General features: G+C 37.6%; 1 protein-coding gene across 3 annotated transcripts in view; it reads right to left on the minus strand.

Annotated features, from left to right (window-relative positions):
• Znf407 (zinc finger protein 407) overlaps positions 1 to 14,123 on the minus strand; it is a 426,208-nt gene that overhangs the window by 378,483 nt on the left and 33,602 nt on the right. For all 3 annotated transcript variants that reach the window (XM_052742699.1, XM_052742697.1, XM_052742698.1), the window contains exon 3: positions 9,097 to 9,211. In XM_052742699.1, coding sequence (XP_052598659.1) covers positions 9,097 to 9,211 — 115 coding nt within the window. The remainder of the gene's footprint in view (positions 1 to 9,096; positions 9,212 to 14,123) is intronic.

Raw genomic sequence — 14,123 nt, forward strand, 5'->3', positions numbered from 1 at the left:
ATTAATAATACAAGACCATCTTTGTCTATTACATTTACAATAGCACTTCTAAAATGGTTCAGGACGGATTGATTGACAGGAATATTCTAGAATCTCATGGGCCACACAGGAAGCTGAAAGCATAACTTGATGAAAATAAACCTTTAAAAAGTTCTTCAAGGGTTGGGGATTTAGCTCAGTGGTAGAGCGCTTGCCTAGCAAGCGCAAGGTTGGATCCTCAGCTCCAAAACAAAAAACAAAAAACAAAAAATAAAAGTTCTTCAAACTGCCCTTCGGTCCAGCTCAAGATGTTCCCCAAGCCCACGGTGGTAAACAGTAGTACTCTTTAAAACTGAATGAGAAGTAGAAACAAAAAAATCACTTTGTGGTGGCGCACGCCTTTAATCCCAGCACTCGGGAGGCAGAGCCAGGCGGATCTCTGTGAGTTCGAGGCCAGCCTGGTCTCCAAAGCGAGTACCAGGAAAGGCGCAAAGCTACACTGAGAAACCCTGTCTCGAAAAACCAAAAAAAAAAAAAAAAAAAAATCACTTTGTGACAATTCATATATCTAGACAGTCAAATGACAAAAATACTAGCAACTTTACCTAATACTTGAGCAAATGGCCCTGGCATAAGGCTAAAGCAAGTGGCAGCCAGGGCAGAAAGACTCAAAAGATGAAAAGAGGAAGTTTAGCACAGAACGATAAAAACATAAAATGCACATATAGTTTGAAATGAAAAAAGGGCCTAGGAAGTAAGAAGTAAGAGAAAAGTACATTTTTTGTTTGGATTTTTGTTTTTTGAGACAGTTTCTCCACATATCTCTGACTGTCCCAGAACTCTCTTTGTAGACCAGGCTGGCCTCGAACTCACAGAGATCCTCCTGGCTCTGCATCCTGTGTGCTGGGATTAAAGGCGTGCGCCACCGCGCCCTTTATGCAAAGTGCATTAAACAGTATACACCTTTTAAAAGTGATTAAAGTAACAGCTTCCTGCCTTGTGTTGTTTGCACATGTAGCCAGCTCGTTCTGGTATGAAAATACAGTTACAGCACCCATTTTCCCTGTCTAATGTGAACATCAGGAGTGTGGCTACATCACTGTACGTCCTTGTTATTATTTGTAATTACCTTGCACTAAGCTATATGGAACAGATATCAATCTGTTTCATTATAATTACCCCAAAATCAACAGTCCCCTAATTACAATGGCAAACAGTGAAATTCTCTTAAAACACCTCTCTGGCCAACCCCAGGCCCTCACTCTGAAGCAGTGATTTACTTCCCACTCCCTATTTATAGACTCCCCTCTCTCCTCCTTCCTTTGCTACCCAGAAACTGGCAAGTCAGACAGGCTTTGTTTTTTGTTTTTGTTTCTTGGGGGGAGGGGAGGAGGGGGAGGAGGGGGGAGGAGGGAGGGAGGAGAGGGAAAACAGAGGAAAGGGTCAGCATTCAAAATGTGACTGTGCAACAGCTTTGAGAAATCCCTGTCGCCTGCACCTACCCATCCTCCAGCTGTCCACCTGGCTTGACAGTCAAGCTTCAGGCAGTGGTGACTCAGATTCCTCACTGGAACACAGTCACCTCTTGTTGACACCTGCCACAACCCCCGCCTGGACAGGCAGCTCTGGCTCATCTGCCTGACTTCCAGTGGCCATCATATATATCCAGTACTATGTACCCCATTAGAAGCTTCTGAATTAGCCTGAAAGACTTGGCCATTTCTAGACCTGTGTTTTCTCTATTTGAGAACTGTTTTTGTCTTCAACCTCAACTCCAGCAAGCACTGGCAACTGCTGGTGTTCAACAGACAGCTAGGTCACATGCACCTCCCTCCATAGCCACACACAATAGGACTTTAGCAGAGTTCTTAACAACAAGCCATGTTATCCCATTCATCTCTACTTTTCCTCTTATGCTCTTTTGCTACCTATGTTGAAAATACACAAGTTTGTCTTATGAATATTCCTCAACTAACTAAGACCCACCCTCAGCAGAGCCAGGTCTGTAGGGAGACTTTTTATATTCCTCAACAGTGATGGGTTCCCACTCTGCCTGGTTCCCCTTGGGAGTGGCTCTTGGACCATAATCTGTTTTCTCCTCAGGTCTCTGTCCTTCAAGGAGCTTGTGACCACAAGGCCAGCACACAACCCTGTTACCATGCCTGCACAGAGAGACTCGGGGGATCTGCTGAATGAGAAAACCAGGAAGCTTCCTTTCCATCTCCACTTCCAACACCTGCACTTATGTAGTTCCTGAGAAGTCAGGAAAAGCCTTCAGAGTGAAGAACTTTAGGAGACAGGCAAAAAGGAAGACGGAAGTAGAGAACAGATTAACAAGGGAAAGTGGATAAAAAAGAAAATGAGATCACAGACCAGGAGAAGGAAGGCAGACAGTGACCACCTTCCTACCTGCTGCTGTGATGACACTTAAAAAGCCTATCCCAAATGTGATTTGAAACCCCAGGAGCCATCTTAACATAAAAATAAAGAGAGAATTAAGACCCTGGGGCATGATTATTTCATTGGGGGGCAGGGGAAACATACTGATATTTTCAACAACAACTAACATGTAAAAATGCTTATTTTATCTCCATCTTGTTATACAGGTTAATCACACTTACTGGCCTTGGAATAAATCCATGAACCAATCATGCAAAAAATCAACAAAATATGACCATGCAGAAGGAAAGAACAGTACGTTGGTGGCAGCAAAGCTCTCCTGTCACTGTGAGGAGACACTGGGAATAGTCTTCTTTCCTTTCTACATCAATGTCCTAGCCTTACCCCAACTCTCTACTGTACTGACAAAACATTTCACTAGAAAATAGAGTTATGAGAATTATGTTTGTTATCTGAATATTAAAATCAAAATGCTGCTTAGGTTTTCAAACCATAAAGTGAGTTGCATTTGAAAATACTAATCTTAACTTAAAAGGTATTTCAAGGATTTTACCAGCAGAAGGGTAAATGATTAATTTTGGATTAATTGGCAGAATAGAGAGAGTAATCGCTGCATGGCATTTTTAAATATCAAAATAGAGGCAAAAATATAGTCAAACTAAAAGTAGTAAAATACTATGTAGAAAATACAAGGAGTGCATCTTTTATAATGAATATCTTACTGTTAATTTAAATCTTTTTTACAAAAGTGAGAGATGCTGTACTTTATATTGTTACAGATGAACACATTACCACAGCACAAAACCAACTTTTCTATCTATATTTTTTAACCAGAACAATTAGCTGAAGCAAATACTTATTTGCTTACATCTGTAGATATGATGGGTGTAATTAATTGTTCAGCTCAAAATGTAATTCCATGGTACTTTTAATGATTTAGGTATACCCAGCTTTAGTTCTCAGAGCAGACTAAAAATAGTGATTTTAATTTATTCCTGCTGCCTACAATTACCCACAACCATGTATTTTTAAATATTTCCAGCCTATAAAAATTACTAATTTTTGCCACTTGTGTTTATCTGCATTTAGACTTTGATTTGGATAAATTAAGCTCTCAAGTGTTCCTTGCTTTATGAAACTCTGCATGTTGTACACTTCAACACAAATAAATGACTTGTACCATTAGAGGTTTAAATAATGTAATGTATTTCATGCTCAGCCTGAAGCTGGATTCCAATGAAGTTGCTAATGCACGTAATGATTAAGTGTAACTCAAATACTAACTGTGTTGTTGAAAACATGACAGGCAATAATTTGGTCTATTATATTCTGCCATTTAATTGCCTAGTACAGACATTCTCTGACACGTTATGAAGCAATGATTTACAATTATTCAAGCTGCAAAGGTCAGAAAGTGACATTATAATCATCTACATAGAGATCCCTCTAATGCACAAAAACTAGGTAATCACACACACACACACACACACACACACACACACACACACACACACCAGTTTAACTGCATTAGTAACTTTCTATTTAAAGTTTCCTAAATCAACTGGAAATAAACATTTCCTAAGCATACCAATGCGCAATTTAAATTTTTCTGAAATCTTCTCATAAACTCAGAAGTAAAATATTTGGAAAATGCTCTTATTCTCTCCTGATTAGGCAAATCATATTCTACTATTTAACTAACTACATATTCATCAATCAAGATTCGACACAAGGAAATCCACCTATATAACATAGCCCCTAATTTACATGTACTGGATTTATGCTTCTGAAAAATGACATACAAACTTAGGTATCATTTCCTGGGTTTACAGGACTACTGTGAGTCTAATTCTTTAAGATAATTAGTACTGAATTATAACAAGAACCTAACTTGATCAATTTTACCCCATCACCAGTTTTAGGCACTTTCTTTTCCCCATTACACAGACATGATCAACGACATGTGAGGACAACAAATTATCCACAGATGAAGGACAGCAGGGGAAACAGTAACACCATTTACAGTAAGAACAAAACCAAGAAATGAGGAAAGGTTTGAATACCAGACTATGAGAGTAAGACTGGATAAGCAATCTTATCAGAATGTAAATTTTAACAAAAAATGGAAAATAAATGTGGCTAGTGGGAGGAAGTAGATGTTATGCTATTACACGCTACAGACAACAACCTAGATGAAAAATAATGAGTAAAAATCAAAGCAATAGAAAAAAGACATATACAACAAAGAGCAGAAAAATAATGAACAGCAAGGGATAATCAGGAGGAAGAGCAACCAGGAGCCAGGAGAGACGGCTGCAGGATTAAGTGTGTCACTGCATCACTTGTAACTTCCGTCTCCCGTCTATAAATGGGGATAGCCACAATGAACTAAAGACTAAACGCCATCAAAATCAGCAAGTGAGACCAATGTAAAAGAGAGCAGTTATCACCAAGCACTGAATTATACTAACATTCAGAATATAATGCACATTGGCTTGTTAATTTTGTGTGTGGTGTGGGATGCTGAGAATTGATCCTGGGCCTTGTACATGTTAGACAAGAGTTCTACCACTAAGTTATATCCCCAAATCCCACATTCAGAATCATTAAAAAATTAACAAAATGTGTAAAATGACTTTTGGGGATAAGATTTTTCACATTCTTAACAACTAAAAAAAGATAATAATAAAGACAGATAGAGGATCATGGATTTAATTAAAAGATGTGTCTGGCCTACTTTTAACCCAAGAAGTAGCTAAGTAAAATTACCAACTTTGGAGCAGGGCACCTCCAGTGTTTGCTTCTAGCCACTCAGCACTATCACACTGCAGCTGACTTCCACGTCAACTATGCATCAAGAGCTGAGACTCTAGAATTCTTCTACTCAGACTCAGATGTGAAAAACCACTCTAAAGATCTACTAGAACTGGAGAGAGAGTTCAGGGGTTAAAGAGCACTGGCTGCTCTTGCAGAGGACCTGGACTTGATTCCCATCACCCACATCGTGAGTTAAAATCATCCCTAACTCCAGTTCCAAGGGATCTTCAGCCCTCTCCTAACTTCTTGGGCACCACAGACCAAGAATATATGTGTTGTACAGACATATATGCAGTCAAAACATTCATATGCATAAAATAAAATAAACCGTTTGTTTTTTTTTTAAATACAGCAGCTATACAAGTCAACAAAGCAAACTCTGTTCTCTTGGAACTAAGAGTAAAACAGCTTTACTCTTTATCTGCTTTAAAACATGAAATGTGCAGCAAGGTGTTCATAAGGTGAGAAGATCAACCTTGCCTACACAGAATGTCAACCTAAGTCAGAGCCAGACAATGGGAACTAGACTTTAAACTCTTTCAGCTTCTTCTGTCAAGGTAATTTAAACTTGCCATACCATGGCCAACATCTGCCAGTAGGGGATATGGAAGAGAACACCTTCAAATTACTTATCTTGAAGATTAAAAAAATAATAATAATAACATAAGTCCAACTGCAACCATTTTAAAGGCCAATGTTATGCTATGTGGAAGTTGATGTTGTCAGAATTCTAAAACTGTGTCTTAGTCTAAACTCTAAGACACACAGTTCTCATAGATCTACAGTCTTCCTACATAAAGACAAGAAAAGTGGCCAAACAATACAAGCAACCACTACAAAACATTGAACTTACTTGATAGAACATACCACTTCCATAAATTTCACCATAAGAAAACTAGAAAGTGGCCAGTGGTGCATGCCTTTAATCCCAGCACTCGGGAGCCAGAGCCAGGCGGATCTCTGTGAGTTCGAGGCCAGTCTGGTCTACAGACCAAGATTCAGGACAGGCACCAAAACTACACAGAGAAACCCTGTCTCGAAAAACCAAGAAAAAAAAGAAAGAAAAAAAAAGACAACTAGAAGGTTACTGCAAAAATTAGTTCAGTTTTATAAAAGTTATTTCAAAATTGTGCCTACCTCAATGTTTTACACATTATTCAACAGGAATATTTGATAAATAACTACTTATAACCAGATAAGGAAGAGGTCATTAAAACAACTTCAAAAGACTGAGACTAAGATATTATCTACTGGAGAAAAGAAAACAGTACAGGACCTTCTGTTTGTGACAAAATTATAGAATTAATGTTCCTGAAAGATCACTTTACCTTTTAAAGCATGATTTTGTAAAAGGTAAAATTTATAGCAATTAAAGCTAATGAAGAAATGCAGCATACCCTGCTTATGTTCAGGAACTAATGGGTCCACTGAGCATTTGTGAGATTATTTAGCCATCAGTGATAATGAATTGACACTGTCAGCAATGTTAATGCACCCATATTCTCCAGTGTCAGTAATAAGAACCAGTCCCTGCTTTTGTTTTGTTTTCCATTTAAACTTTTATGTTACTCTCCTATACCTAACACATGAGACAAAGATACCCCCAAACTTAACACATGAAACACAGAACCAAAGATACCCCCATACCTAACATATGAAACTCAGAACCACCAAAGACACCCCCATACCTAACACACGAAACACAGAACCACCAAAGATACCCCCATACCTAACATATGAAACTCAGAACCACCGAAGATATCCCCATACCTAACACACGAAACACAGACCCACCAAAGATACCCCCATACCTAACATATGAAACACAGACCCACCAAAGATACCCCCATACCTAACACACGAAACACAGACCCACCACAGATACCCCCATACCTAACACACAAAACACAGACCCACCACAGATACCCCCATACCTAACACACAAAACACAGACCCACCACAGATACCCCCCTACCTAACACACGAAACTCAGACCCACCAAAGATACCCCTTCCTGAATATTCAATTCCTAGTTCATTACTGTTCTATTCGACCTCACTGTTCAATCCTCCTTAGCTCACTGACCTTCAGAGCTTTTGGCTTCCCTTTAAGGCTATCTACCTGCTATAATTACTGTATGTGACTTTTAAACTGAACTTATTTTTAAAAAGAAAGAGAACTATAATTTCACAGGGGGTGAAGTTTAAAGGCTACCCTATTTTTCAAATCTAAATACTGAAATCTAGAATGTTTTATCCACATACCCTACATGTTGTTGCTTTCTGTGGCAAACCTAAGATTCAAAAAATTAATATTTACTTATATTCTATAGCCTGGTGATCAGCACATGAACTACTAGCGCAACATTTCCTCTACAGTAAGCAATCAGCTAAGGAAAAGCACAGTGTTCAAATTATACATTTAGAGCCAATAAATTATAAAATGTTTCTGACACTATGTATGCAAAATAGGATTCTTTGAAAAAGTTTTTTTTCCCCGCTTTCCAGTATCTTAGTACCCTAAATTTTAAAAATGGATAAAAATTAGATTTCAACTAATCAAATGTGTAAAAACTATTTAGTTATTTTTCACAAATGGGGAAGAAACTGCTTACTGCTTCCAAATGTACATTTTCACTGGATCATCTCCTACAACTCAGACAATAAAAACAGGAAATGAGATGTCTTTTAAAATCAAAAGCCCTATAGAAATTAAAATGAACCACGTGGGACTTGCACAGCTCAACGCAGTAGTAACAGAACTCATTCTCCAACTGCTCACGAGTAGCTTCAGGGCAAAGGTCCATCTTCATTTACTTTAGCTGCAAGTCACTGAACCATCCATTTGGCCAACGAATAAATCACAGACCATGGTTGATAAAATTGCTTGCAAAGTTATTTGTAAAACTATCTTACAGGTCAAAAAATGAAATTGTATCATGGGAAAATGTATTGTCCAATAAAAAGTAGAACTGCTCCTGACTTAAAGGATATTTACATGGTCATGTAAACCTGAAGAGCATTCTACATAAGCATAATATATGCATACTGCATAATTTAATTGGACCTATGAATTGCAGATTTCTTAAGTTTTATATAAAGTATTTTATATGATGTACTTATTAGTTAATTTCTCTAGCATAATAACATTAAAATATATTTTAATAAGTAGAGCATTAAAATCCACCTCTGAATGTCCTATGATACACCATATATGTCATAGCATTTTAAAACCTTTTAAACATTTCTGCTAAATTAATTAGTTCTACATTAAGGCACCTCAGTGCTTTCTATTAAATGTAACATACCTCAATGACAATTAAACACTATGAATGACTCTACAAAGAACCATGAATTGAAAAAAGAAACTAGTTTTGAAATCACACGACACAAAAATACATTATACACTGTTTTTACCACATCATCCCTCAAATGATCAGAAACCAGGCATCTGAAATTAAATCTTTTGTTTTTCCTTATAGACTATGTCCAATTGATCCAAAGAGCCATTAATGTGATTAAAATTAAGGCAGTATAGCAGAAGAAAAAAAAATACATATGCACTCCTAAAGCTATATTATCTGGGGGGGATTTTTGTCTTTAAATGGAATTTATAGTTCTCTCTGGCAATGTGAATGAACATCCTATAATTTAGTCAATTTACAGATTACAGGTTCAAATTGACCTTGTAGCCCATAAAATTGCTCATCTTCAGCACAGGATTAGGAGTGGGAGAAGAATGTCATAACTGTATTTAAGGAATTTACCATAACAAAGGAAAGGAGGATACGCACGCATAATTTTCGCCACTCTTACTCATATCAGTTTTGAATTCTCAAACAATAGATATCCTGCACACAGCTCCTGGTTCACACAGCAGAGGTGGCTTCAATTTACTCACCCACAGACGTGACACTTGTACTCCCTCATCCCAAGGTGCCTTTTCACATGATTTCTGGCATCTCCAAGCTGAGCTGTTGCAAAATGGCATATCTTGCACTTGAATGGTTTTGAGCCTGAGTAAATTTAACATAAAATAAGATTTGGGCTTGAATAACATATTACTAATAGACTTTTAAATGGGGGGTAGAGGTGGGTAATAAACTACATCTTAAGTTAAACCTTCAATCTAATTAAGAATTTCATCCCCAAAACAGAATGCATGCATTCATTTATAACTTTCTTGATCCCATAATTTCCTCACCTAGAAGATTTTAATGTTTTAGTGAATACTGCCAATTCTCAACAACATTTGTAACAAGATTTAAAGTCAAAAGTTGAGTGCCACTAAGCAGCTTAAATGAGCTAAATAATGTTAAAATTTCTCATAAAACTGACAAAAATATTTCTTGAAGGTATTCTATTTAAAAATGGAACATTTTAAAAACACAAATACAAACAAGGTCACTGATATCTACAAAGTGTACTATTGAGTATATTTTTCAGTGCCCATCCAATTTCCTCAGGTTTCTCCAGGTCTGAATTTATTTGCACAAACCACAGTAGTAGAGATGTTCTGCCATTGACCTCAATGAGGTGCTTTATTTTACTAACATCTTCACAAACATATGACTGAATAGCACACAACTGCTTCCGGAATCATTTCATTTCTGGGATGAATCAGCAAACCACAAGTGTCAACATCTTGGTTACTGAGTTCACTAACAAATATTTCAACACGAGAGGCTCAGTAACAACAAGAAAAATGTTTTAATTACTTAATATGGAGCAAGATTAAACTATACTCCAAAACAAGAAAATTAACCCTTTCAGTCAATAGCATCACTTGAGTGGCAGGGAAGGCACCTTCATTAAACAGAAATAACAATCTCTTAAGGAAGAAGATATGTACAAACTGTCTCCCAGTTTTCTTACTACATCTTGAAATACATGGAAATAAAAAAGACCGCAGCTTAAAATCATCACGCTTCCAGACTTTCCATGTCATGATTAGTATCTATTTTGTGAAATAACTCTTCCAATGTGGTTAGAGTATGAAATCTGTAAATTTCAAAAATTATAAAATAGAAATAAAAAATTGCAGTCATCTTCAATCAATGAACCTTTGTGCAGTCCTGGAAAAATAAAATCCTCCAAGGGGAAAAAAATGTTTGAAACTAAAGCACTCAAGAAAAATTAGGCTCTTAAAGTTCAACTTAATTCTCAAAAGGTAACTGCAAAAGTGAAGCATTTAATTTTAACTTTCCAACAGAAATTTAAAAAAGAAAAAAGGGAAAAAAAAGTTAACAGTACTGCATGGCAGACAAGGCTGAATATTTCACTACCCAATGAGAATGAAGTGAATTTCTTAATACTTCAAACTTCCGTGGTTAGAAGTAGATGTAAAATGTATCTAACACCTGAATGGTTCTATCTAGTTAAGATTTTTATGTTTAAATAGCAAAAGCAGGTTGAGATTTCAGCTTACAGCAATCACATTCTATCGATCATTTTGGAAACTAGTTTATTTAAATAATCCTGATAAAATTAAGCCTATCATGACTTTGAAACATCATATGAATGATAGACTCCCAAGAGGATCAATCCATCCGTTGCTTTAAGTAAAAATGCTTTTCAAGGACAATTTGGAAATTATTAATAAACAACAGTATCAGAACCTCAAATTCAAAGGATAAAACTCCCCCAACATTTATCTGCACGATGATCTGGAGAAACAGATAAAAAGCCCTGGTGGCTTCACTCAGCCTGAGTTCTGGCCAGCCCCGCTCAGACAACACTAAGACCACCACGGATGGAACAGAAGCAGCTGTGGTTTTAGTCGGCAGCGGCAGCGAGGAAGTCCTTCCCAAAGTCTCAGGGCTCCCCAGTGCAGGGTAGGGACCCCATACACGCCAGTGCAGGGTAGGGACCCCATACGCACCAGTGCAGGGTAGGGACCCCATACATGCCAGTGCAGTGTAGGGATCCCATACACACCAGTGCAGTGTAGGGACCCCATACACACCAGTGCAGGGTAGGGACCCCATACACGCCAGTGCAGGGTAGGGATCCCGTACATGCCAGTGCAGTGTAGGGACCCCATATGCACCAGTGCAGGGTAGGGATCCATACACGCCAGTGCAGGGTAGGGACCCCATACACACCAGTGCAGGGTAGGAACCCATACACACCAGTGCAGGGTAGGGACCCATACGCACCAGTGCAGTGAAGGGACCCCATACACACCAGTGCAGTGTAGGGACCCCATACACACCAGTGCAGTGTAGGGACCCCATATGCACCAGTGCAGTGAAGGGACCCATACAAATCAGGGATTCCGTTAACTGCTCCACCTAGAAAGTCAGGGGGGCCTTGGCTCACAGCTAGCATTCAGGGTAGGCTGTGTGAGTGTCTCCTTCCTATGTCATTAGCATTCCAGAATCAGATGAGGAAATCCTCTCTGTAAGAGAAGGAAGTCTTTCCTTTTACTTCACTTCCTTAGAGATATTTCTTTTTTTACAGTTGCTATACAATACACATTATGAAATGGATCCAGGCATATGTTTATAACATAAAACCTGTAAAATCACATATTTCTAAATTTGACTTTCTCTCAGATGTATTTTAGTATTAAAAGCGTCCAGAATTACCTTAAATAAATCTATTCCTTGGAGTAGCTTTATCCTCAGAAGCTTTTCCTTTTATTTTAATTTGGTCTGTAGGATTTTATGAAGGGAGAAAAAAACTAAAGTGGCCCTAACTTTCTGGTGCCTGATTATTTATTAAACAAATCCCAAAGACCTGAAAACTCAGTGTGCCCTCAGACCTAAAAGGTCATGCCTCTGCTTCACTCTTACTGCTGTGCATACACAGATGTCGCATTAACATTCAGAGGGAAGGACAGGATCCTTCAGATCTCAGAGAGGGGAGAAGTAATGCAGACGCATGTATATCATGCCATGCTTGCTGACTGTAGTCTAAACCCCGAAGTGTTTCCTAAGCATCTGAATACTTCATTCATTCATTCGCCCATTCACTTACCCATCCAACAAATTACATTGAATGAAGTATGTACAGAGGAAGAAGTGAATGAATTCAGTCCCTTCCCACTGTGCTCAATCTACAGAGTAACTGTCTTGGTGATCTGTATGGTCTCTAAACTGTTACAGAGTTACAGACACCCAGCACTAACTTGGAACTTTCAGTGAAGTCACACACCATATATACCCACATAGGAACATTTTCAAAGGGCGTAAGTGACCAGAGTACTATGAACACAAACAGAATGGCTTCCCAATATCTTCACGACATCTCCCATGTCCTGTGACATAAAAGCTTTAGAAGAATACTGCACAAGAGATAACCCCTGCTCCATGAGCTCTTCTAATGAAACAGGGAAGACTCTGCTAATCAAGTGCTTCACACCACAAATGCACAAGAACTGAGATGCTTTCTTCCTACAATTTCTGATAATCAAAACTCATTTCTTCAGAATGCTGCTTTTATTATGTTAAGAATAATTAGAACAGGTTACAATAAAACATACAGCAAATTCCAAATATGGAAATGAATTGGAAGAGCAAGCCCTTTTCCAGCTATGCCCTGTATTACTCCTTCATAGATAAAAGCAAAGTACCAGAAAGTCATCCATTTTAAGATATTCCAAGAAGAAAATAACATGAAATTAAAACCTGAAGACCAACTTCCCCCAAAAAGTGACTTGCAAAACTGACATGGTGGGCTGGTACTCCATACTCAGGAAGGGATGCTCTGCAGTGCTTCACAGCACTATAAAAATGTGCTTCCTGATAACACCAACAGAAGATCCAAGAAAAAAAAAGTATGCTAACTTTTACTAAATGTTACAATCAATGATGTAACTTATATAAGTAGGGTTACTCTGTCACATATTGATAGTTACCTCACTTTCACATCCACATTAACTTGATTTTAAATGCAATTAATATATATAGTCAAGGAAGACTAATGGACTACATTCTGCACTTAACCTGGTAGACATTTTCAAATGGCACAAGTGACCAGTGCAAACCTATTTTGCATTGTAAACGACTAAATAAATCTTAATGGATTAAGAATGATCAGCTATCAACACACAAGGGAAATTAAGTGCTGAAATGCCTACATTGATTATTTTAAATTATTAGCCTTACTCTGTTCTTGAATTTGTATGCTTTTAGTGAGCTTTAACACATTTACAAGACTTATTGACTATAATTACAAGAGAATTCAAGTAATGGACACATCAATTATAAGCAACATGTCTTGACCAGACAGTTGCATAAAGAATTCTAAAAAGAGCTCCATTAGCATCTTCCTCTTAGTTTTATTCAGCTTTATCTGACTTAAGAGGGCATGTTAAGAAAACACATATTTTCCATGCATAAGAACAGCCTGGTATCTAATATCATGTCATTTCAGGATGTGAGAAGCAACAACTGAGGTACCAATAATGCAAACAAATAAGCACGTCAACATCCTCCAGAAATGGCTCCACAGCATGTAGCTCATGGAGAGCAGGTCCACACAGGGCCTGTGGTATTTATATTTACCTCAACTAATCTCCTGTTACTTTCTTTAAGGGAAATGTTTGATCTATCTTTAATCAACCTCAATTACTAATAATGCTCTATATCTTTCTCCGTGTAACCATGCACTAAGTTTCAAAAACTGCAGGAATTTAAAGTATAGATTTAATAATATGCCATTATTTAAAAGTACAGTAAAATAAACCTTACCGTTTTAATGAAAATATGTTCATTGAAATGTGAATTTATTATTCAAATCCACTCATAAATTCAACCATGTAGACAGAACCTGTCTAAGCAGAGCACAATGATTTAGAAAAGCTGTCTATTTAAAATAAAGAATGTATGGCAGGGTTACAGAAACACTGCAGTGAATTTTTACATAAATTTACAACAGTGCCTTATGCATTTTTCACCAAATATATATATTTTTAAAAATTTC

The sequence above is a fragment of the Peromyscus californicus genome, unplaced genomic scaffold (genome assembly GCF_007827085.1).
Source record: "Peromyscus californicus insignis strain IS unplaced genomic scaffold, ASM782708v3 Scaffold_17__1_contigs__length_78620276, whole genome shotgun sequence".
Taxonomy (NCBI): Eukaryota; Metazoa; Chordata; class Mammalia; order Rodentia; family Cricetidae; genus Peromyscus; species Peromyscus californicus.